The sequence below is a fragment of the Orycteropus afer genome, unplaced genomic scaffold (genome assembly GCF_000298275.1).
Source record: "Orycteropus afer afer isolate SDZICR_OR568_19922 unplaced genomic scaffold, OryAfe1.0 scaffold00042, whole genome shotgun sequence".
NCBI classification, from domain to species: domain Eukaryota; kingdom Metazoa; phylum Chordata; class Mammalia; order Tubulidentata; family Orycteropodidae; genus Orycteropus; species Orycteropus afer.
The window spans coordinates 10,518,252-10,542,576 of record NW_006921629.1 but is presented as its reverse complement, the minus strand read 5'-3'; the positions used below and the strand labels follow the sequence as shown (position 1 = coordinate 10,542,576).

General features: G+C 41.3%; 1 protein-coding gene across 1 annotated transcript in view; it reads left to right on the top strand.

The window, feature by feature from the left end:
• Positions 1–24,325, top strand: part of SMYD4 (SET and MYND domain containing 4) — a 67,068-nt gene that overhangs the window by 17,567 nt on the left and 25,176 nt on the right. The window contains exons 2-4 of the mRNA XM_007937572.1: positions 11,967–12,111; positions 18,263–18,352; positions 21,566–22,727. Of these exons, the coding sequence (XP_007935763.1) occupies positions 11,967–12,111; positions 18,263–18,352; positions 21,566–22,727 (1,397 nt within the window). The remainder of the gene's footprint in view (positions 1–11,966; positions 12,112–18,262; positions 18,353–21,565; positions 22,728–24,325) is intronic.

Sequence of the window (24,325 nt, the reverse complement as noted above, 5' to 3'; positions counted from 1 at the left end):
AGTTATCCACCTGGGGTATTTCTGTTGAGAGTGGCACAAAGCAATGTTCTGGGAAGTTCGCTGTCTCTCAGGTGCTTAGAATTCTGATGTTATGATTGGGTAGTTTGGCCACTTGCCAGGCTCAAAAGGAGGCCTCCTAGAGACAGAACTCTCTCGACTGCTGGCTGAGAAGGATGTGCTGCTGAGAGACACGCACTCCTAAGAGACATGCACTGCTGGGAAAGAGATGCAAGAGACACGCTTTGCTGAGAGATACACACACTGCTGGGAGAGAGACTGTGAGAGACTGTTGGCTAAGAGATGGCAGGCTGAGAAAGACTGAGCATTGTTCCTGAACTTGAATTGTAGCCTGGTGCTTCCCTAATCTGGGAGTTCTGGTAGCGTAGTGGCTAAGGCACTTGACTGCTAACCAGAAGGCTGGCGGTTCAAACCCACCAGCCACTCCCCGGAAGGAAGATGGGGCAATCTACTTCCGTAGTGATACTGCCCTGGAAACCCAAGGAGGGGTCGCTATGGGTCGGGTCTGACTCAACGGCACATAACAACAACAACAAGCTTCCCTAATAAACCCCATAATCTGTCAGTTCTGTGTGGCCACTGCAGCGAATTACCAAACCCAGCATAAAGGTGGTGGGTCCTGCAGGAGGAACGGTTGGTGTTAGGGTTGAGGAAAGGGCGGGAGGGAGGTAGCATGTCTGGCCTCACAGGAATAGGCATTGGGCTATTGATGATGATTCTGTCTTCCTCTTGTGGGGTTAGAGGAAGTCAGGAGATGTGGCTTTCCTGCCTCTTTGGCAGCTGCCCAATCTTCCTTCCGAGGAGTGGCTGGTGGGTTTGAACCCCTAGCCTGAGTACCCATTAAATATGCATATGAATTGGTCCTTTGAAGTTCAAAAGCAGATGTACTCTTCTTTCTTGATGATTTACATTCCTTGAGAAATGTTTTCCCAAAATACAATTTTGGTAAAATACCTTTTATCGATACTGAAAACCTTTTGAGACAGATGACCACCCCCCACACACACATACACACACCAAATTGTTAATCTCCTAGAATGTTGTGTTGTTGTTAGGTGCCGTAATGTATTTGGATTTCCAGCTCTTAGCAGCCTCACGTGCAAGCTGCCCTGTAGGGTCTTCTAGCCTGTAATCTTTACAGGCACACATCGTCTGGTCCTCCTTCTGCAGATCCACTGGGTGAGTTGGAACCTCTGACTTTTCAATTAATAGCCATTGTGCCACCAGGCCTCCTTCTAGGGTGTTTTAGGAGCCTCATTATTATCCACACACACTACTATCTTACTTGTTTTCATTTTGTACTGATTCAGGTGGAATACATTGTTGTGCCAGAAATCTGCTACTGCTTCTCACCATCTCTTGTAGTCTCAGTAAAGTGTTACAGCTCTGTCTCCTGGGTAAAGTTTATCAAAGACTAATAAACTTATGGCTTGGTTTTTAAAAAAAAAAAATCATAGTAACACAAGAGCCAACCTAAATAGGTCACACTGGCCAAATTCAGGTCAGTTTGAGCATCAAAAAGGATAATGAAAATGGTAGTTTATAACACTGAATTTTCTTAAATCCATTAATAGTATTATAAAAAAAAAAAAGGAAAGAGCATTTCTCTTTACAGAAAAATATCAATAAATGTAAAAATATTAACAGAATTAGAAAATCACTGTTTTGTAATCCCCAGTGTATAAATGATTTAGGTGAGAATCATCAGTGAGTGTTCAAACCATTAGAAGGAAGATTGTTGGGAAATAGGATATTCACATGGTCTTAAAGTATTGCTCCATCGATTACTGGGCTGCTGTGATTTACTTAATATGGCCCTTCTAGCCAGAGTTCTCATAGCTCCCACCAGATGACTGGGTAGAACTATGCAAATGTGGTGTTTGTGGCCCACCAAGGGGTTTGAACGGCTTTTTAATAATGTAAATAAGGTGCATGGCACCCTTCTAGGGGTGGGACCATACAAATGAAGTGTATGGAATCCTAACAAGGAGATTGGTCAATTTCTCCATCCTGCTAGGTTTAAAATGAGCCGTCCCAGAGGCAGAAAGAGGGGACCTGACTACCACCAAGAAGAAGAGACAGGAGCAGAGCACATCCTTTGGACCTGAGATCCCTGCACTAGAAGCTCCTGAGCCCAGAAGACAGAGCTGTAACACCTCACTGAGACCACAGGAGATGGTGAGAAGCAGCAGCAGAGAAATGGCAGCAGCAGGAGCTGGCACGGTGGGCTTCCAGACCCACAGAGTGAAAAAGCTGAGTGCCTTTGGTCAAGAGGCTTGCTGGCAGAGTAGGTTGCCTCTGGGCACTTGGTGAATTTGCTAACCTACAGAGCTTGAGGTGAGCATCTGTAGGCTGAGGCTTACTGGTGGAGAGGAGTGTTTCTGGGCACTTAATCAGCAGAGCTAAAACAGTTTTATAGCGTTTGCCTGAGTTGGACAGAGGCCATGGGGTCACTGAGTCAGAAGACCAGGGGCCAGAGAGAGGCATGCCTGTGGGCACTGCTGAGAAGAGGCAGTCCTAATAGAACTGTATCCTGAGTCATTTCTGATCCTGAATTGTAACCTGTTTCTTCCCTGATAAACCCCACAATTATGAGCATTATCTGTGAGTTCTGTGTGGCCTTTGTAACAAAGTGTTGAACCCAGCAGAGTGCCCTGGGAAGACTAGTTGGTATCAGAACTGGTAGCATTGAAGGTTGGGAGATGTCTGACCTTCACCGCATAGGAATCAGCTTTGGGCTGTTGATCTTGGTCCTCTTCTTCTCCCCTTGTGATGCTGGAGGAAGTCAGATGCCTCCACCATGCTGTTTTCATAATTACTTACTAAGTACAAGAAGAAAAGGTATGTTTACAGTGGACTAATAAAGATAAAAGACTACAGCCTTCAGTATGGATTATACTTGAATGTGAAGAAAAGAAAAATCCTTACAACCAGACCTATAAATAGCATCATAATAAATAGTGAAGAAATTAGAAGTTGTCAAGGATTTTATCCTACTTGATTCAGTGATCATGGAAGCAGCAGCCAAGAAATCAAACGACTTACTGCATTGGGCAAATCTGCAGCAAAAGATCTCTTTAACATCTTAAAAAGCAAAGATTTCACTTTGGTGGCTAAGGTGCACATGAGCCAAGCCGTATTATTTTCAGTTGCCTCGTATGCATGCAAAAGCTGGACAATGAAAAGAAAATACCGATGAACGGACTCATTCAAATTGTGGTATTGGTGAAGAATATTGAGTATACCACGGAAAGCCAGAAGAGTGAACAAATCTGTCTTGGAGGAAGTGCAAATTCTCCTTAGAAGCGAGGATGGCAAAACTGTCTCGTGTTCTCTGGACATTTGGTCAGGAGTGCTCATCCCTGGAGAGGGATGTGCTTGGTGAAGTAGAGGGTCGGGGAAAAAGAGGAAGACCCTCAACGAGGTAGACTGACACAATGGCTGCAACAACAGACTCAGACAAAGCACCAATTGTGAGGATGGCACAAGAGCAGGCAGTGTTTTGTTCTGTTGTATGTAGGGTCGCTATGAGTCGGAACTGACCTGACAGCACCTAACAACAACAGCAACATACGTTTAGCAATCCAACTTGATATTGTAAGACCTGCAACAGTTTTAGTTTGCAGGCACATCTTGTTTTATTGCGCTTCATTTATTTTGCTTTACACATAGTGCATTTTTTATGAATTGAAGGTTTGTGGCAACCCTGCATTGAACAAGTCTGTTAACACCTTGTTTCCAACAGTGTGTGCTCCCTTTTGCCTCTGTGTCATATTTTGGTAATTCTCACAGTATTTCAGACTTTTCATAACACTATTGCATACTTAACAGACTATAGCATAGAGTAATGGTGATTTTATATGTACTAGGAAACCAAACAATTCATGTGACTTGCTTTTATTGTGACATTTGCTTTATTGTGGTGGTCTGTAACTGAACCTGCAATACCTCTGGGATGTGCCTATATATCAGATATGTGTGACAAGATGATTTTAAGGAGAATTTATTGGGTTATTTAAATTTAATCTTACACAACTGGATTATACTTATGAACAGAATTGAAAAAGTACATTGTTGGTCATTTTAACGATTTCCAAGTGATAGAGCAGTATATGTGACTAGAAAACATACTGGAGTAACTGTTTTTTGGTAATTTGGAAGCGTCACATAACCATAGAGCTTTAGCATCCAGATTAGTTCCACTGGGTCTCTTAATGTATATAAAAGTGTAGTGAAAGCTGTCATTTTAAGGATGTTTGCTGAGCAGTTAATTATTTGAAATCTTCATAGATAGGAAGCTTGCCATTATTAACTGTATCTACTAAGTATGTCACCAAAATTCATTGACTGTTAGAAAAGAACTTCTGAACAGGGTATTTTTGAAGATGTTACTGGGTAACAAAGTTTGTTTTTTTTTTTTTTTTTTTTTTTTACCTTTTTAATGAACCATATGCAAGTAGAATGGCAAACTAGTGATATGTTCTAACATGTTGAATACATCAAAGGGTTCCAGAGTAACTGGTGTTGGTGGCAAGCAAAGCTTGCATGTGATCACCGTAACCACTATGTTTCCAACACATTGCAACATATGGAAGAGAACACTATTAATACAGTGAGAATGAAATAAACTTAGAAAGATGATTCCTTCTCACTTCTTGCACAAATTTTTATCATAACTTTCCAGGAAAAATTTTTAAATGTAACAAAAAGAAAAACATCTATTTGATTTTCAAAACTCTGAATTAATTATTGAGTTAAGCTTAGTGCCTACAGAAAAAAATGAATTATTGCAGCTTAGTTTGTAGGGGTATTTTTGTGTGTGTGTGCTTTAGGTGAAAGTTTACAGAGCAAATTATTTCCTATTTGATTTTCAAAACTCTGATTCAATTATTGAGTTAAACTTAGTGCCTACAGAAAAGAATGAATTATTGCAGCTTAGTTGTGTGTGTGTGTGTTGTGTTGCACTTTGGTGAAAGTTTACAGAGCAAATTAGTTTCTCATTCAATATTTTGTGCATAAAATGTTCCATGGCATTTATTGCATTACCACAGCTTAGTTTTTAATTACACTGAAGAGCAATTACAAAACATTGAGTTAAGTATCATTTTAGATTAAGATTAAAGAATATCCATTGTCATGTAAAGGGAGCTCTTGTAGCGTAGTGCCTAAGGCACTTGACTGCTAACCAGAAGGCTGGCGGTTCAAACCCACCAGCCACTCCTCGGAAGGATGATGGGGCAATCTACTTCCTTAGTGATACTGCCTTGGAAATCCAAGGAGGGGTTGCTATGAGTCGGGTCCGACTTTACGGCACATAACAACAACAACATTGTCAGGTAAAAAGAGTTTTACTATTATTTTTCATCTCTTTTTTGTTTGAACTAGGATTTTCAGGTTTAATTTAAAACAAAACAAAAACACACTTATGGTGCAGTGAATTACTTAATATGGCTCTTCTAGCCATGATCTTTGTGACTCCCACCAGATGACTGGTGGGACTATGCAAATATGAGGTGGTTGTAGCCCACTAAAGGGATTGAATACCTTCTAATATTGTAAATAAGGTACATGACACCTTTGTAGGGGTGGGATTGTGCAAATAAGGTGTATGGAACCCTGTGGTGGTTAAGGTTGTGTGTCAACTTGGGTGGACCATGGTTTTAAGTGGCTTGGCAGCTGGATGTAGTTATCGCCATGATGAGATCATAATCACCTCCATGGCAGAATCTGCTGTGAGCAGCTAATTAGTTGCTTCCAGTGTATAAGGAGAAGCTTTGAGGAAGGTCTCTAGCTTTTTGTCACTTTTTGGGTGTGTGGCCTATCTTGGGATTGCTCCTGGACGTGAACCAGTGTCTGCTATGCTGCCTGCTGATCTTGAGTTCGTCAGCCTCAGCAGCCAGCTGAGTTAGGAGAAGCCTCCAGCTCTAGTGGGCCCAGAAGGTAAGAGGCAGAGCTGAAACCCAACGTCAGAGCCACTAGAGTCAGCACTCTGAATCTGGACTTCTAGCTTCCTAACCTGTAAGAGCATAAATTCCTGTTAGTTGAAGCCATCCACCTGTGATACTTTCTGTTATAGCAGTCCTAGAGAACAAAGCCTAATGTGAAGATTGGTCAGTTTTGCCATCCAGCTTGGCTTAACATGAGCCATCCCACAGGTGGAAAGGGACACCTTGCTATCATCCAGAAAGAAGAGCCAAGAGTGGAGCATTTCCTTTGGATCCAAGATCCGTGAGCTGAATCTCCTTGGCCCAGGAGACAGAGAGAATTACAACACTGCTGATACAGTGGCAGAGAGAAGCAGCGGCAGAAAAACCGCAGCTGCAGAGGCAGCCGAACCAAGACACTGGCATGAGACAGAGCAGTGGGCTTCCCAGCCCACAGAGCAAGACAGGGCAGTGCCTCAGGCAGGAGGCTTGCAGGCGGAGTGGGGTGCCTCTCTGGGCACCTGTGGACAGAGAAAAGAGCTTTGTAACACTTGCCTGAACAGAGTAGAGGCCAAGGCCAGAAAGAAGCATGCCTATGACACAGCTGAGAAGAAACTGTCCTGATTGAAGACCCATATCCTAAATTGTTTCTGATCCTGAATTGTAACCAGTTAGTTCCTTAATAAACTCCATAATCGTGAGTATTGTGTGTGAGTTCTGTGTGGCCATTGTAATGAATTATTGAGCCCAACGGAAGAGGAATGATTGGTGTCAGAATTGGAAACAGGTTGGAAGGTGGCAGCATGTCTGACCTCCACCTCATAGGAATCAGCTTTGGGCTGTTGATGCTCTGGATCCTCCTACCCCTTGAGAAGTTAGAGGATGTCAGATGCCACCCTCATGTCCTTTTTGCAACACTCTATGACGTACTGTCCTCATGTTCTGGATCAGAATAAAGTTAGACTAGGTCAGCATCCCTTTGGAATTAAACAAAATCTTTCCTAAATTTTCTTCTTTTTATTATTTATTTTGGATTTTTTTCTATATTGTGTTTCAATATTAATAAAATCAGCTTTTACATTTACTTAATTTATACTTTAACATATTAGTAAAGATAACTAAGGAAGATCGGGCAATCTACTTCCATAGTGATACCTTCTCGGAAACTCAAGGAGGGGTTGCTACGAGTCAGATCTGATTTGACGGCAGTGAGTTTGGTTTTTTTGGTTTTTGAAAGATAACTAATGTTTTGTGAAAATTTAATATACATACACATAAAGGCTTCATTCTGAGTCACAATGTAAAATGCATTTCTTACTATGCATCTTTGTAAACTGGTGAAATGAGTTCCTTTATGTGGCCTTTTACCTTGGTTCTTTGGAAAAACAGCTTGAGAGATTTTTCCCCAAGCCCTGAAGAGTTACCTTTGCCCTAGTTTTCTACCCCAGAGGGTTTGTTCCTTTTGTCCACATTGATGGACATTTCCTGGGTAAATTGTAAACAACTTGGTTTGATTCTTTCGCCCTTAGCTACATACTGCCCTGTGATTGGTATGCACTTTGCAGGGATTGGTCAGTAGGTTATGCAAATGAGGTTACTGTGGCCTTGCCTACTTTGCATATGAAGTGTGTGCCCTACCAGCGGGGATTGGTCAATCTGTGGCCCCTGGTGGAAGTGCTTGCCTTGAACTTGACAAGGATTTGTGTATTTAAGTAGCCAGCCCCACAGAGATTTGAGACAGAAAAAGCAAGAAAAGAAGTAGTAGGAAGAAAGCAGAAAGAAGAAGCAGGCAGAGGAGGCGAGGAGCCTCGTGAAAGAGTTGTAGCACCGGTCGAGGACTAGAGCACAGAAGATGGTTACAGACCTGAAAGGGGCCCAGACAGAGAGCCGGCAGGGCCGAGGAGAACCTGGCCTTGGCCCAGAGGAGCTGAGAGAGCTGTTCTGCTGTGAGAAAGTGAGACTGCCGACATGCTTTCCGATCCCTGAGTTGGGGCCTGTTGATCCTGATCCCACGTTGTACCCTGTTCCTTAAGAAACCACTTACCTGTAAGTACAGTTGGTTATTTCTGTGAGACTTTGCAGCACATTGCCAAGCCCAGAACGGGGGAGGGAAAAGTGCTGAAGGGAGAGAGAGTGGCCGTTGTCAGACATGGAGTGGTATAGCAGCTTGGAGAGAATGTGGAAATCTGGGATATGTTTGACCTCTGCCTCCCAGGAATTGGCTCTGTGCTAATTTTGACTGAAGTTACTCAGACATAAACAAGAAGAATATTAAAATATTTTTTCTGGACATTCTGCAGTTTTGATTTTTGATGTCCTCTTTGACGCAAGGGAGCTCTGGTGGCATAGTGCCTAAGGCATTTGACTGCTGACCAGAAGGCTGGCAGTTCAAACCCACCAACCACACCTTGGAAGGAAGACTGGGCAATCTACTTCTGTAGAGATACCTCCTCAGAAACCCAAGGGGGGTCGCTATGGGTCAAATTGACTTGATGGCAGTGAATTTGGTTTTTTTAGGTTTGACCCAAGAGTTGTTTGAGAGAATTTTTAGTTTTTTGTTCCACTTTTTATTATTCAAATTTTATTTTATTGCATCATCAACATAGAATGTAGTCTAGGAACCTATACTGTTTCTCCCTATTGGGAAAAACATGTTTTCTGTATTCCTAGTGTGTGTGTTTACATATTAAAATTATGTAGCTCATTTGCATATTTAATAACTTTTTAGTTTGAAATAATTTCAGACTTACAGAAAAATTGCAACAACAAAAAGAAGTACAAAGAATACTTATATACCCTTCTTCCACGTTCCCCAATTGCTAACATTTTACTATATGTGCTTAATGATTCATTCTCTTTTCTTTCTCCCCCATCCTTCCCCACTTTTCCTCTATATATACCCACAAGCATACAATATTTTTCTGAGCCATTTAAAAATAATGCGTGCTTTTTTTGCCTACTTGATGTGACATAAGTTAATAAAGGGAGTTAAAACCCCTACAATTGCTGTGTTTTGATCCATTTCTCCTTTTATTTCTTGTAATTTTTAGTTTTCATATGGGAAAATGGTGTAGTGAGACATCTGAACACCTCTAACTTCACAGGTGGGAGGAGGAGGATCAACAGGCCAAGGCTGATTTTTTGGGGGTGGTGGTTATCCAACCTTATTACTGATTCTGACAACAACCATCCCTCCTATGACATTATCTACTCGGCTGGGTTCTGTAATTCATTGCAGTGGCCACACAGAACTCACAGGCAGTACTCATGATTATGGGGTTTATTAGGGAAGTGTAACAGGTTGCAATTCAGGATCAGAAACAACTCAGGATACAGTTCTTCGGTCAGGACAGCCTCTTCAGCAGTGCCCACAGGAACGCCTCTCTCTGGCTCTTGGCTGGCTGTGTAACCCTGTGGCCTCTACCCTGCTTGGGCAAGAGTCAGAAGCTCCTTTAGCTCTGTCAGGTAGGTGTTCAGAGGCACCCCACACTGCTGGTAAACGTCCTGTCCGAAGGAATTCAGCTTTCTCACTTCGTGGCCAAGAAGCTCGCATATTTGCCTTGTATTAATCTCTTGCCTCTGCTGCCACTTCTTGCCATTGCTGCAGTGTTACAGCCCTCTGTCTTCTGGACCGAGGAGGTTCAGTACAAGAATCTTGAATCCAAAGGACATACTCCACTCCCGGCTCTTCTTTCTGGATGGTAGACAGATCCCCCTTTCCTCCTCTGGGATGGCTCATTCAAAGCCTCGGTGGATGGCGGAACTGACCATTCTCCAAGTTAGGGTTCCATACATCTTATTTGCTAACCTTGAGTGTGAGAAGATATTTATTGAACTTCCTCTGCCTATAAGGACCTTTTCAGCTAACTGGAGAACCAGAACTAACAAGCTGTAACAATTGGAAAACAGTTGAAGGTTAAACTGTGTGGTGCGGACTATCTGTAATTGGCTCAAGTTAGGAAAAGGGAAAGTACATTGTTTTTAAGAGCAGTAAAAAAAAGACGGTAAGGAGGAAGCCAATAAAAAGAGAATTTAAATAAAGAAATAGAAATCTAGAAGCAGACAATTACAAAGAGGAAAAGTAGGAATGAGGATGATTTGTCCCTGGGAAACTATAAGGACACTTCCCTTATCCAAACCAAGAGTGACTGGTCGGAATGAATGGGAAATGAATGAGTTAGCTAAGGCAGTGTCACAGAACTTTGGGAAGCTGAGAACCTTGTGGAGCACAGTTCTCTCCTGTGGCCTGTGTGTTGACAAAGTGAAAAAAAAAAAAAATCTTGAAAGCTACAAAGAAGATTCCAAACTAAATTTGATAGAAAATAAAGAACCATTATCATCTTAACTTACTAGCTTCTTATAAGCAAAAATCATCTGAACCATTGATTTTACTTATTTTTTAAATACGGTGTTCTCAGATACTCTGAGATTCTATGATACTTCCAAGCTTTCCCATTCACACGTATTAATATGACTTTTTTTCCTCAGTTCAGAGGATAGTGGTTGATTATCTTTTCTCTGTTGGCCATTCACTCAAGTTTTATTTATTTATTTATTTTTTTATTAGGATTTGGGTGAAGATTTACAGAGTAAATTCACTTTTCATACAGCAGCAGTTCACATATACTTTGTCTCATGTCATTGACCAAAATTTACAATGCAGCAGCTCCCCTCCCACTTCCTCCCCATAGTTACCTCCTCCCAGTGTCCATCCCTTCATACTCTTCTGCACCCTGAGCTATCTCCCTGTGCATAAGCAGCCCTTCCTTCTCCCATGATTGTTCTCTCCAGGGCGTGTGTCTACTTGAGGTAAATGTTTAACTCACATGCCTGTACTTTGTTTGGCTGGAAACCACAGTTGTGGGTTCAATTCCAGACCTGCAGGGCAGCTAGGGGCCATAGTCTCAGTGGTTCCACCAGGCTCTATTGGACCAGCAAACCTGGTCCCCACCTTCTTTTTATTTATTTATTTATTTTGCCTCCAAGTGATTTTGAGTTTTGTTCCACATTGTTCTCCCTCTTTATGCAGGATCTCCTACACCCCTTCCAAGTGGATGGCAGTGGTAGCTGGGCACCATCTAGTTCTTCTGGTCTCATAGTTGTATAGGTTGCAGATCGGATGGTGTACCAGTCGCTAGGACTGATTGTTTCCATTAATTTTGGTTTTCTTCTTTCTTCTTGACGAGGAGAGACCCGTTGTTGCATCTAGATGGCAGCTTCCTAGCTTTTAAGGTCCCAGTCGCTACTCGCCAAAGTAGTAGGTGGAACAATGTTTTGTATAGTATGTTATGCCAATTGAGCTTGATGTCCCCTGCGACTATGGTCCCAAGCCCGCAGGATCAACTACTCGGTCCCTCTGGGTAGCTGGCTGTGACCAAGTAATGACCATAACCTTGCCCCTTGTCAGCTCTACTATACACCTGGGAATTCTGATCATTCACATGAACTTATAGGCCCATTGTCTGCCAACCCTATATATAATCTTGGATACACTCTCCATTTAGACATACCTAATTGTTTAGCTTGTTCACCCATCTATCCGTCTCTATACCCATGTTTGCTTTCACTGACAACTCAGTACTGTATATGCAAAGGGGTTCATATTTGTTGTCTGTACTGCCCATGTAACTCTCTATGTCTTTCTCATCCTCAATGCTGCCATATTGGTCACTCACATTTGGTACATTGCCCTTCTCTTCACCCAAATCAATATTTATCTCTATCTATCTAACAGCATTCCCTCCCCTTCCCTCCCACCCCTGGTAACCAACAAAGAAAATGTCCTCCAATATATAAACCTTTCCTTAATCACTCAAGTATTTTTAACACAATTTACATATTAAGTAATCCTTGTAGAAAGGCTGCATGTGTTATGTCACTTTCCACACCAGAACGCCTTTATGTAATCCATGGGATGGGTTTTACAGGCATATGCTCCTGTTTCAAGTACTTTCATTAGCTTTTCTTGAAATAAGTCTTTGCTGGATTTTAACCATTTTGTTTGTTTTTTCTTTCTTCATGAAGACCAGAAGATGAGATGTTTTTAAAAAGACTTTCTAGAAGTTACTTGGTGGGAAAGGACCCCAAAGCTTCCTTGTTCTACAAAGAAGAAGGAAACAAAAAATTTCAGGAGAAAGATTATATGGGAGCCGCATTGTTGTACTCTAAGGTAAGACACTCCCAGCCCAGCAGGAGGCGTTACTCAACAATTTAATACTGCATATTTCTTCAGAAGATGGAGCTGGTTGCTGAGTATTATAGTCAGTGTTAGCTCTTTGCCTGCAATTTGTTGTTTGGATTTGGAACAGAAAATCTGGCAGAATTCTGCTTTTGGTTATATTCTAAACCAAAGGGTAGTTTCTATTACATTTATGTCCTGAATGCCATCAAGAAACTTGTGTTCCTCTATTCCTTTCCCATATTCCTTCAGACGCCTTGTAGCAATGTTTATTGTACCTCTCGCCCTGCCTTGTTCATGTCTGTCAGCTCTCATTGAGTTGTATGCCTTTTCTGTCTGAATGACTGATGAAGGCTATTAGTTTGATAGTCCTGGTTTAGAGAACAGCTAGATCTTGGTTAGCCACAGTGCTAGCTTGCAACCAGTATACTTTAGACTCAGAAAGAAAAATGAGTTCATTGTCCACGGCCCAATTGAACTCCATTTTGAAGTTCTAATGTTATACTAGGGTGCTCTGGTAATATAGTGCCTAAGGCACTTGACTGCAAACTAGAAGGCTGGCAGGTCATACCCACCGGCCACTCCTCGGAAGGAAGGTTGGGCAATCTACTTCCGTAGTGATACTGCCTCAGAAGCCCAAGGAGGGGTCACTATGAGTCGGGTCTGACTTGATGGCAAATAACAACAGTGTTACACTAACAGGAGTGGCAGTCAACAAATATTTGTTTTGTGATTATAGTTTAACTATCACCAAGCTAGGTTTTGAGGAGGAATCATGGCTTTCAACAGTCTGTTGCTCTTACTGTCCTGCTTCCATAGTAGGAACTAGAACAAGATCCCCTGAGAGACTTCCTTCCCTAACTTCTAAGAGATGTATATGAGCTTAAAGCAACAGTGTACCAATTCCTGTTCTGTGATTTACTATATTGGAAAATATATATTTACTGTGTTTAAAAAAAATAATAAGTAGAAATTTAAAGGGTACTCCAACTCTGAATCTTGAATAAGCCTGTTCTTGAAGTTTGGAATTATTTTTCCAAAAACCGTCAGACCTACAGCAGTAGCTTCTCTAGCTGATGGAAGCCTGCTGTGTAGTGTTACAACAAAGTATTTAGCTAAATAATGTAAGCTTTAGTGATTGCTGAAGGATTAAAATCTATTAGATTTAACAATCCAGTGATAAATGGCTTAATAGTTCTTTATCAGAGCTAATGTCTTTGACTTTATACATGTGCATCATTAATAAGATCACATGGGAAATTCAAGAACAGGTAAAATGAATAGTGAAGTCAGACAAAAGCTTAAGGTCTGCTCTGGTATGGAGGAAGATGAGCCCTCCTGTTTCATACAGCTAGTATTTTGGTGATTATGGTACTTTGCAATTTTATATAAAGCTGCTATTTTCTTTTTTAAAATAGTATTTGTTGGTTTTGTCCAATTGTAAAGGTAATACATGTTTACGTTGGAAAATGTAGAGAAGCATGAAGAGTAAGAAAACTCCCATAACTAGTGATAGGCATTGTTAACGTTTTTGCTGCTATCCATCCAGTCAGACTTTTTCCTCTGAAATATGTTTTTCTTTTACAAAATTGGGATAATGCTGTACTTACTATTTTGTAACCTGCTTTTTCCCTCAACAATTTATTGTGACCATTTCTTCATGTTATTAAGTTTTCTACTAGAACATGACTTTTTACGACTGGCTTAATGTTCCATTACAGAGAAGTACTGTACTTGATTTAATATCTCCTAACCCTGGCAAGAGGAGCCCTGGTAGCACAGTGGTTAAGGCTCTGGGCTGCAAACCAAAAGGTTACCGGTTTGAATCCACCAGCCTTTCTGCAAGAGAAGGATGTAGCAGTCTGCTGCCTTAAAGATATACAGCCTTAGAAATCTTGTGGGGCAGTTCTGCCCTGTCTTATAGGGTCATTAGGAGTCGGAATTGACTCAGTGGCAGTCGGTTTCGTTTTCCTTTTTGGATAATGTTGGCAGAAGGAGCTCTGATGGCACAACGGTTAAAGTACTCGGCGGCTAACTGGAAGATCGGCTGTTAGAACCCACCAGCCTCTCTACAGCAGAAAGATGTAGCAGTCTGTTTCCTAAAGATTTCAGCTTTGGAACCCCTGTGGAGCAGTTCTAGTCTGTCCTATAGGGTCGCTAGGAGTCAGAATAAGCTCAGTGGCAATGGGTTTTTCAGTTTTGGAATAGTGACAAGTGGTATGGTATCATAATGCTGCAGTGAACATCTTTCTATTTAAATATTTATAGATATCTGATTATTTCCTTAAAGTCAGTTCCTCAAAGGACAACTGCTGGGTCAACAGAAAGTGTTTCTTAAGGCCTTTGGTACTCCATGCAGAATTTTTCTCCAAAAACGAACTAGTTAACATCCCCTCTCACAGAGTATGGAAATGTTCATTTCTCCATATCCCAAGCAAATACTGGTTGTTACAGTTATATTACTACTAGTAGTAGTAATAGTTACAGTTCTTTTTAAAAAGAAATAGTTTCACAGTTAGAATTCAAAAGGTGAAAGAGTAGACAATGAAGTCTACTTCCTGTCACTTAACCACCTCACCTAGTTTCTCATTCCTGTTAAACTACCAACTGTTAAATGTATGGGAGCTCTGGTGGCATAGAGCCTAAAGCATCTGACTGCTAACCAGAAGGCTGGTGGTTCAAACCCGCCAGCCACTTCTTGGAAGGAAGGTTAGGCAATCTACTTCCATAGTGATACCGCCTTAGAAACCCAAGGAGGGGTCACTATGAGTCATATTTGACTCCATGGCAGTGAGTTTGGTTTGGTTTATTAAATGTATGTTTCCAGAGATATTTAAATGTGTGTACAAATAAGTACAAATGATCTTCCCATGAACACAAACTCTTTACTTAAATGATAGCATTCTACATACACCATTTTGCATCATGCTTTTTTCACTTAATAATCTTGAAGATCATTCCACATCAGTACATAAAGAATTTCCTCATTCTTTTTTGTGGCTGCATGATATTTCATTATATGGATATAGTGTAATTTATTGTATTATAGTATCATGATGAAATTTGCAGTGACCTGGAGTTAGCAAACCAAAAGAGAAGAACCCGCTCAGCATTTCTCAAGCTGTGAAAGAGCTGAAGAAAAAATTCAGCCAACCTACACTGAAGGAATCGTCAAAAAATACAGCTCTAGGAATTGACGGAATACCAGTTGTTTGAACAAACAGAGCTCTGGAGGCACATCCTCATTTATGCCAAGAAATTTGGAAGACAGCTACCTGGCCAACCGACTGGAAGAGATCATTATTTGTGCCCATTCAGAAGAAAGGTGATCCAACAGAATGTGGAAATTATCTAGCTATATTATTAATATCACATGCAAGTAAAACTTGGCTGAAGGTAATTCAAAAATGGTTGCAGCAGCATATTGACAGGGAACTGCAGAAATTCAAGCTAGATTCAAAAGAGAACGTCAAACAAGGGATGTCATTGCTGATATCAGATGAGTCTTGGCTGAAAGCAAAGAATACCAGAAAGATGTTTGTTGTTACGTGCCGTTGAGTAGGACCTGACTCATAGCAACCCGTCCTTGGGTTTCTGAGGCAATATCACTACGGAAGTAGATTGCCCAACCTTCCTTCTGAGGAGTGGCTGGTGGGTTTGAACCGCCAGTCTTCTGTTTAGCAGTCATGTGCCTTAGGCACTATGCTACCAGAGCTCCTAGAAGATGTTTACCTGTGTTTAATTGACTATGCAAAGGCATTCGACTGTGTGGATAACATTGAGTAGAATGGGAATTCCAGAACACCTAATTGTGCTCATGAGGAACCTGCGCATAAACCAAGAGACTGTTGTTCACATGGAACAAGGGGATACTGCATAGTTTAAAATCAGGAAGGGTGTGTGTCAGGATTGTATCTTTTCACCAAATTTATTCAATCTGTATGCTGAGCAAATAATCCAAGAAGCTGGATTATGAAGAACGTGGTATCAGGATCAGAGGCAGGTTCATTAAAAACCTGTGGTATGCAGGTACACAACCTGTTTGCTGAAAGGATCAGAGGCAGGTTCATTAAAAACCTGTGGTATGCAGGTACACAACCTGTTTGCTGAAAGTGAAGAAAACTTGGGAGCACTTACTGATAAAGATAAAAGATTACAGTCTTCAGTATGGATTACACCTCAACATAAAGAAAACAAAACTCCTCACAACTGGACCAGTAAACGACATCATGATAAATGGAGAAAAGATTGAAGTTGTCAAGGATTTCATTTTGGATCCACAGTCAGCACCCGTGGAAGCAGCAGTCAGGAGATCGGGCAGCACGTTGCACTGGGCAGACCTACTGCAAAAGACCTCTTTAAAGCATTGGGGAAAGAGATGTCACTTTGAGGACTCAGGTGCACCTAACCCAAACCATAGTATTTTCAGTTGCCTCATATGCATGTGAAAACTGACAGTGAATAAGGAAGACTGAAGAAGAGTTGGTGCCTTTGAATTGTGGTGCTGGTAAAGAACACTGAAAATACTATGGACTGCCAGAAGAATGTCTGGTCTGGAAGAAGTGTAGCTAGATGCTCTTTAGAAGCAAGAATAGCCAGACTTCCTCTCACCTACTTTTATCATGTTGTCAGAAGGAACCAGTCGCTGGAGAAGGATATCATGCTTGGTCAAGTAGAGGGTCAGCAAAAAGGGAACCCTCAAGGAGATGGATTGGCATAGTGTCTGCGACAATATGCTCGAGCATAGCAGGGATTGTAGGATGGTGCAGGACCGGGCACCTTCTCGTGTACATAGGGTCACTATGAGTTGAAGCCAACTCAACGGCACCTAACAGCAACGGTTATATAACTACTGTCCTGTGGATTAGCATTTAGATTATTTCCTATCATTTGCTATTTCAAACAATTCTGTGATAAGAAACTTGACACATATGTCATTTTGCACATATCTATAGGATAAATAATTGTATTTGTAAAATAAATTCCTAGAAGAGGAATTGCTGAGTCAATAAAATATGTATTTATAATTTTGGTATCTATTGCTAAATTACCCTCCTTAATATAGGACACTGCCACTGGCAACATATGGCACTGCCCATTATCTCACCCTCTTGGCAACTCAATGTGTTATTAATTTTTTTTATTTATTTGCAAATCTGATAAGTAAAAAATGGTATCTCGATAGAGTTTTAATTTGCATTAACTGATTATGAATGCAGTTGAGCAGTTTTCTATGTGTTTAAGACCCATCTGTATTTCCCGTACGAACTGTTCTTACCATTGCTCATTTTCCTACTAGATTACTTGTTGTCATCTTATTAATTTTTGTAAGAGCTCTTGTGATAAAGAAATTAGCCCTTTGCCTGGGATAAGACTTGCAAACATTTTTTTTTTTTCCAGTTCATTGTTTGTCTTTTGATATTTCTTTTACTGGTTTTTGCTGTGAGGAAATTTTTTAATTTTTATGTGGTCAAATTTATTAACCTTATTTTCTTAAGATTTGTGGGTTTTATGTCATAGTTAGAAAAGAATTCCTCACACCAACATTAACATCACTGTAGACTGTTCCTACAGTTTCTTCTAGTGCTTCTATGGTTTAATTGTTTACATTAAGAGTTTAACCCTTTTGGCGTTTATCCTAATGAAGGGTTTATGGTGTAGAGAGCCAACTTTATTTTTTCTCAATAGTTGCTTACTTGTCCCAACGCTTTTATTAAATGATCCCCACCTTTTCTCCAGTAATTATAAATTTTATGATTACGATTAATCCTTGCCAAAAAAAATATCCCTTTGTGCTCTAATTTTCGTGTATTTGACTGTCGGTGAAGTAATTGACCGTTTGTTTTCCATATCTGATTAACTGTTTATGTTCCTTCTGTTGTGAATTCCTATTTGTGCCATTTGTCCTTTTTTATGTGCAGAGTTATGCTTGCAGATACTTTCCTCAGTTTTTCATTTACTTTCAAGTGTTGTCTAGACTTTGAATATCTATTTCCTCACAACTATGTTCTGAGTTAGTTAGAAATGAAGCTAAAACACAAAGAAGCTCGGTAACTTGTCCAATTTCAGATAGTCTTTAGTAATAGAGCACCTGTTACCTGAAAAATTTCTTTATACCTTCAATCCATCCATTGTTTTGCAGGGAGTAGCACATTCAAGCCCTACCACTGAGGATATCTCGCTTTGTTATGCCAATCGCTCTGCAGCCCTCTTCCACCTCGGTCAATATGAAGTGAGTATTGGGATGCCTGATGTTATCAGAGAGAATCTTTAGGGGGTTCACTTGAGGACTGCTTCAGTACTACGTCTTCACCTCTGTTTCTGCATTACAAAAACCAAACTCACTACCGTTGAGTCAGTTCCAACTCATAGTGACCCCTCCTTGAGTTTCTGAAGCTGTATCTCTACGGAAGTAGATTGCCCAGTCTTCCTTCCTAGGAGTGGCTGGTGGGTTTGAACTGCCACCCTTCTGATTAGCAGTCCAGTGCCTTAGGCACTACACCACCAGAGCTCACTAAAATCAGGCCATGCTGTAGGTGGTTGGATTGGAAGTACATCGATACCCACTGTTTACTTATTTATTGCTACTATAACAGAAGTACCACAAGTGGATGGCTTTAACAAACAGAAATTTATTCCCTCATGGTTTAGGGGGCTAAAAGCCTGAATTCAGGGTGCCAGCTCTAGGGAAAGGATATTTCTCTCTCTTTTGGCTCTAGGGAGAGGTTCTCATCTCCTTTTAGCATCTGTAGGTTCAGTGTTCCTTGGGAATCTCCATGTATCTTGGCATCAGTCTTGCCCTGAGTCTAGGAGGTTCTAAGCGCAGGGATCCCTGGTTCAGAGGACACGCTCTCCTCCTGGCTTTTCTTTCTTGATGGTAGTCACATCCCTTCTCTCTGCTTGCTTCTTCTTTTGTCTCTTCTAAAATAAGAGGTACGACTTGAACAAGGGTGTGATGAGTGAATGTGGTGACTTACGTACTTGAGTAAGGATGATCACTTGATTAAGGAGCTCTAGTGGCGCAGTGGAGCTCTGGTGGCGTAGTGCCTAAGGCATTTGACTGCAAACCAGAAGGTTGGCGGTTCAAACCCACCAGCCACTCCACAGAAGGAAGACTGGGCAATCTAGTTCCATACAGATTTACCTCCTTGGAAACCCAAAGGGGTTTGCTATGAGTCAGAATGGACTCGATGGCAGTGAGTTTGGTTTTTTGGTTTGAGTGGCACAGTGGTAACAGCATTGGGCTGCTAACCAAAATGTTGGCGGTTCAAACCCGCCAATCACTCCATGGGAGAAAGATGAAGCAGTCTGCTTCTATAAAGATGTACAGCCTTGGAAACTCTATGAGGTAGTTCTTCTCTGTCCTGTAAGGGCACTGTGAGTTGGAATTGACTTGATGGCAGTGGATTATGATCTTTTGAGTAAGGGTGTGATGCAAGATAAAACCCACCCTAATCCTTCCTCATTAACATAAGTTGTTGTTGTTCTTAGATGCCATCAAGTCAATTCCAACCTATAACGAACCTATGTAGAGCAGAACAAAACATTGCCCAGTCTTGTGCCATCCTCACCGTCATTGCCATACTTGACCCCTTGTCATAGCCCCTGTGCCAATCCATCTCGTTGAGGGTCTTCCCCTTTCTTGCTGACCCTCTACTTTACCCAGCATGACCAAAGTATGAGAGGTAAAGTCTGGCCATTCTCACTTCTGAGGTGCATTCTTGGCTGAACTTCCTCTAAGACAGATTAATTCATTCTTCTTGCAGCCCACACTACAGTCAGTATTCTTCACCAACACCACAATTCAAATGCATCAATTTTTTTTGTGTTCTTCCTTACTCATTATCCATCTCTCGCATCCATATAAAGCTATTAATACCATGGCTTGGGTCAGGTACACCTTGGTCTTCAAAGTGACATCTTTGTTCTTTAACACTTTAAAGAGAAAGAAGTATTTTGCAGCAAATTTGCCCGATGCGATACATTAATTAATTTCTTGACTGGTGCTTCCCTTGGCATTAATTATGGATCCAAGTAAAATGAAATCTTTGACAATTTCAGCCTTTTCTCCATGTATTATGATGTTGCATATTGGTCTAGTTGTGAGGATTTTTGTTTTGTTTTGTTTTCTTCATGCTGAGATGTAATCTATACTGTCTTTGATCTTCATCAGTAAGTGCTTTAAGGCTTTTCAGTTTCAGCAAGCAAGGTTGTGTCATCTGCATATAGCAGGTTAATGAGTCTTCCTCCAATCCTGATGCTGTATTCTTCTTCATGTAGTCTAGCTTCTCAAATTACTTGCTCAGCATATAGATTAAATAAGTATGGTGAAATGATCCAGCCCTGACACACACCTATGCTGATTTTAAACATACAGAGGTTTAAAGTTTACAACATTAACATATAGAGGTTAGGATTTATAACACATATCACAAAATGGAGGATAATTACATCAGATCCCAATATGGAGGATAACCACACAATATTGGGCATCATGGCCTAGCCAACTTAACATATATTTGGGGGAGAGACAATTCAGTCCTTGGCACCCACCCTAGCTGTTCTTTCCCTTGATTTATTTTTCCTGTCACAGGTGATCATTCAGGGTTGTGTTGGTTGACAAGAAAGTTATGGTACATGCCACATAGTCATGGACTGTATCCACGAGGTCTGCAGTTCTCAGTGTCAAGATCAGTTGTACGATGACATTGCTAATAATAGTTCAGGTTCCAAGTGTTTGCAAACTGTTTGCTTGGTTTTTCTTTTAAACAAGTAGAAGAACATGTTTAAGGTTAGTCCTGTAATGATACAGCTCACCCTCATTAGCTTTTCTCAGTGGGAAAGTGTCAAAAGGGTGTGGTGGTGGAGACATCTGACCTCTAACTTCACAGAGAGGAGACTGTTTAAGATAAACATCAACAGCCAGGGCTGATTCCTGTGAGGCAGAGGTCAGACATACTGCCACCTTCCTAACTTTTTTTTTTTTTACACCAATTCTGACACCAACCATCCTACTTCCGTAGTGATACTGCCTCGGAAACCCAAGGAGGGGTCGCTATGAGTCAGGGCTGACTCGACGGCACATAACAACAACAACAACAAATCACTATGGAAGTAGGATTGCCCAACCTTCCTTCCGAGGAGTGGCTGGTGGGTTTGAACCGCCAGCCTTCTGGTTAGCAGTCAAGTGCCTTAGCCACTATGCTACCAGAGCTCCCAAAAATTTTTAGTAAGATAATTAAACATAATTTCCTTAACAAGTATTATTAGTCACTCAATTAAAAGGTCACAGAGGTAAAACATGATTTAAAGAAATAAACGTGTGGTTATTATTGCTCTGTTTTTAATGACTCTTAACTTTCCTGTAGAATTTTTTTAAGAATTTTCAATAGACATTGAAGAGTAGGAACCAAAGGTCATTTTGGAGTTTCCTTTCTGTTTGCAGACATGTCTTAAAGACATCATCAGAGCACAGAAGCATGGATATCCAGAAAGATTGCAACCCAAGTTGATGTTGCGTAAGGCGGAGTGTCTGGTGACCCTGGGGAGGCTACAGGAAGCAAGCCAAACCATCAGTGATCTTGAAAGTATCTTCAGTGCCAAACCAGCACTAACAGCTTCCCACTTCCAGGTTTTGCAGAAAAACCTCCATCATCTGAAAGTAAAGATACAAGAAAAGGAGACTCTCTCAGAAACCTTCCCAGCAGATCTGACCAAAGCTTTTAAGGATATGGACCTCAAAGAAGAGAATGAGCAAATTCCCAATGCATCACCATCCATCAGCTTATGTACAGACCCTTCAAAAGGCCGCTATCTGGTTGCCACAAAAGATATTCTCCCAGGAGAGGTCCTAGTGAAGGAAAATGCTTTTGTGAGTGTCCTTAACCCAGGAGCAATACCACAGCTACACCATGGCCTAGGGAGCAAATGGAACACCAGAGTCACCAATGGGGACCTCTACTGTCACCGATGTTTGAAGCATACTTTGGCCTTAGTTCCCTGTGATCAGTGCAGCTATGCCAAATATTGCAGCCAAAAGTGCAGGAAGCAGGCCTGGGAGCTGTACCATGGTGCCGAGTGTCCTCACGGGGGGCTGCTGCTCACACTGGGTGTCTTCTGCCACATTGCCCTGAGAGTGACTCTTCTAGCTAGGTTTGAAGATGTTGGTAAAGTCATAAGGAAGCTTTGTGGTGGGATTAGTAGCGTGGACACTTGTTTACCTGAAGGTGAGAATATGCACTATTCATTCAACTATGATCTTGAGGAAAATGAAGAAAATGGTAGAATAGTTGAGACCCTAATTCCCGGATGTGATGTTAATGGGAAATATGAAAATAATTACAATGCTGTCTTGAACCTTTTGCCCCACACTGAAAAGCATAACCCAGAGCACAAATTCCTCTGTGCTCTAAGTGTTGCTGCGCTGTGCAGGCAGCTGGAAGCAGCCGGTTCACAGACCTTCACACCAGGTCTGCAGCCCTCTGTGCCGAAAGCAGCAGTGACGCCCGTGTTGTCTGCAGAGGTGAATATTTGGGGAGTAGCAATGCTGAGACACATGTTACAGCTACAGTGTAATGCCCAGGCAATCACTACCATCCAACACACAGGTAAGAGGGAAACTGATTCTGCTGCCTTGCAATATAGCTTTTGATGTAGCTGATACTTGGGGAGAAAGAACTATACAGGAAAACAGTAGCCTTCAAACAAATTGGTGTCTGACAGGAAAACCCAGCTGCCTTCTGTGATCAGCATTGTGCCATTGAGAAGCTTTATGATGTAAAGAAATCACTGACCCCACTCTGCCTTAGTTTTCTCTTATGTAAAGTGGGTAGTTTAGTCCCATTTAACTTTACAGAGTTGTGAGGATGATGTATTTGTAAAAATAATTTTAAAAGTTAAAAGCATTATTTCTGAGGTGTTTTTGTGGTGGAAGACTGACTCAAGTGAACAGTAATAGCAGGTTTGTTAATAAGGGCAATACACAAGACTTCAGAGAAAGCGCAATAGTTATCTCCTTAGGAAAGGCAGAAATAATTATCAAGCCAGACTGTATGAAGAGCAGGGCCTGTAGTTGTGTGAGGTGTCAGAATCTTAACTCACTCGTGACTCGTCTTCTCTTCAAGTCTTCTATTTACAATGGACACATTCTTCCTATTCTTTGATTTTAAATTTCCAAAAACAGAATTGGGCCGAGCACACCACTTCACACTCCATTACACCATAAGCTGTTGGCCAACCTATATGTGGGCTGTCCTCTGGTCAGGTGGCCAGCCCACACCATGGAGAGGCCAACTCTAGGCCAGACCAGCCTACATCTGCTTTTCTGAACCCAGCCCTGTAGATAAAGCTCTTTAAATTAGATGAGGAGGTTGGCTGTGCCCAGTCTCATCTCCAGTATAACTATACTGACAAAGGTACAACTATTGTTAGAAATTGTGTTTCTAGTATTAATAATGTATGATCTACATTTTTTCAGAAAGTGTCTTTCAATCCAACCAATTCATTATATATTTTTTTTCTTAATTTTCTAGTTAACTCTTTGTGGGGAGAGGACTGCAGGTTAACTTAACATATAATTTATGGGCATATTAATATTAAACGTGGCTTAACTAAACTATGGATGCATAACTCTTTTCATACCAAAAAAAAACAAACTCATTGCTGTCAAGTCAGATCCGACTCATAGCGACCCCCCCTTGGGTTTCCAAGGCAGTATCACAACAGAAGTAGATTGCCCAACCTTCCTTCCAGGAGTGGTTGGTGGATTTGAACTGCCAGCCTTTTGGTTAGCAGTCACATGCCTTAGGCACTATGCCACCAGACCTCCCAACTCTTTTCATATTACTAGAAAATCAAACCAAACTTACTGCCATCTGGTCAGTCCCAAAACATAGTGACTCTATAGGACAGAGTAGAGTTCACCCTTGGGGTTTCCAAGGCTGTACTCCTTAGAAGTGAGGATGGTGAGACTTCATCTCATGTACTTTGAACATGTTATCAGGAGGGACTAGTCCCTGGAGAAGGATGTCATACTGCAGTGTAGTAAATTACTTAGTGTGGCTTTTCTACCCATAAGTCTTTGTAAACTCCAAGGTGGGATTTTCTATGAGCAACTGAGGAGCTATCCACCTGGGTTATTTCTGTTGGGCGTGGCACAATACAATGTTCTGGGAGGTTCCCACTCTCTCATGTGCTTAGAGTTCTG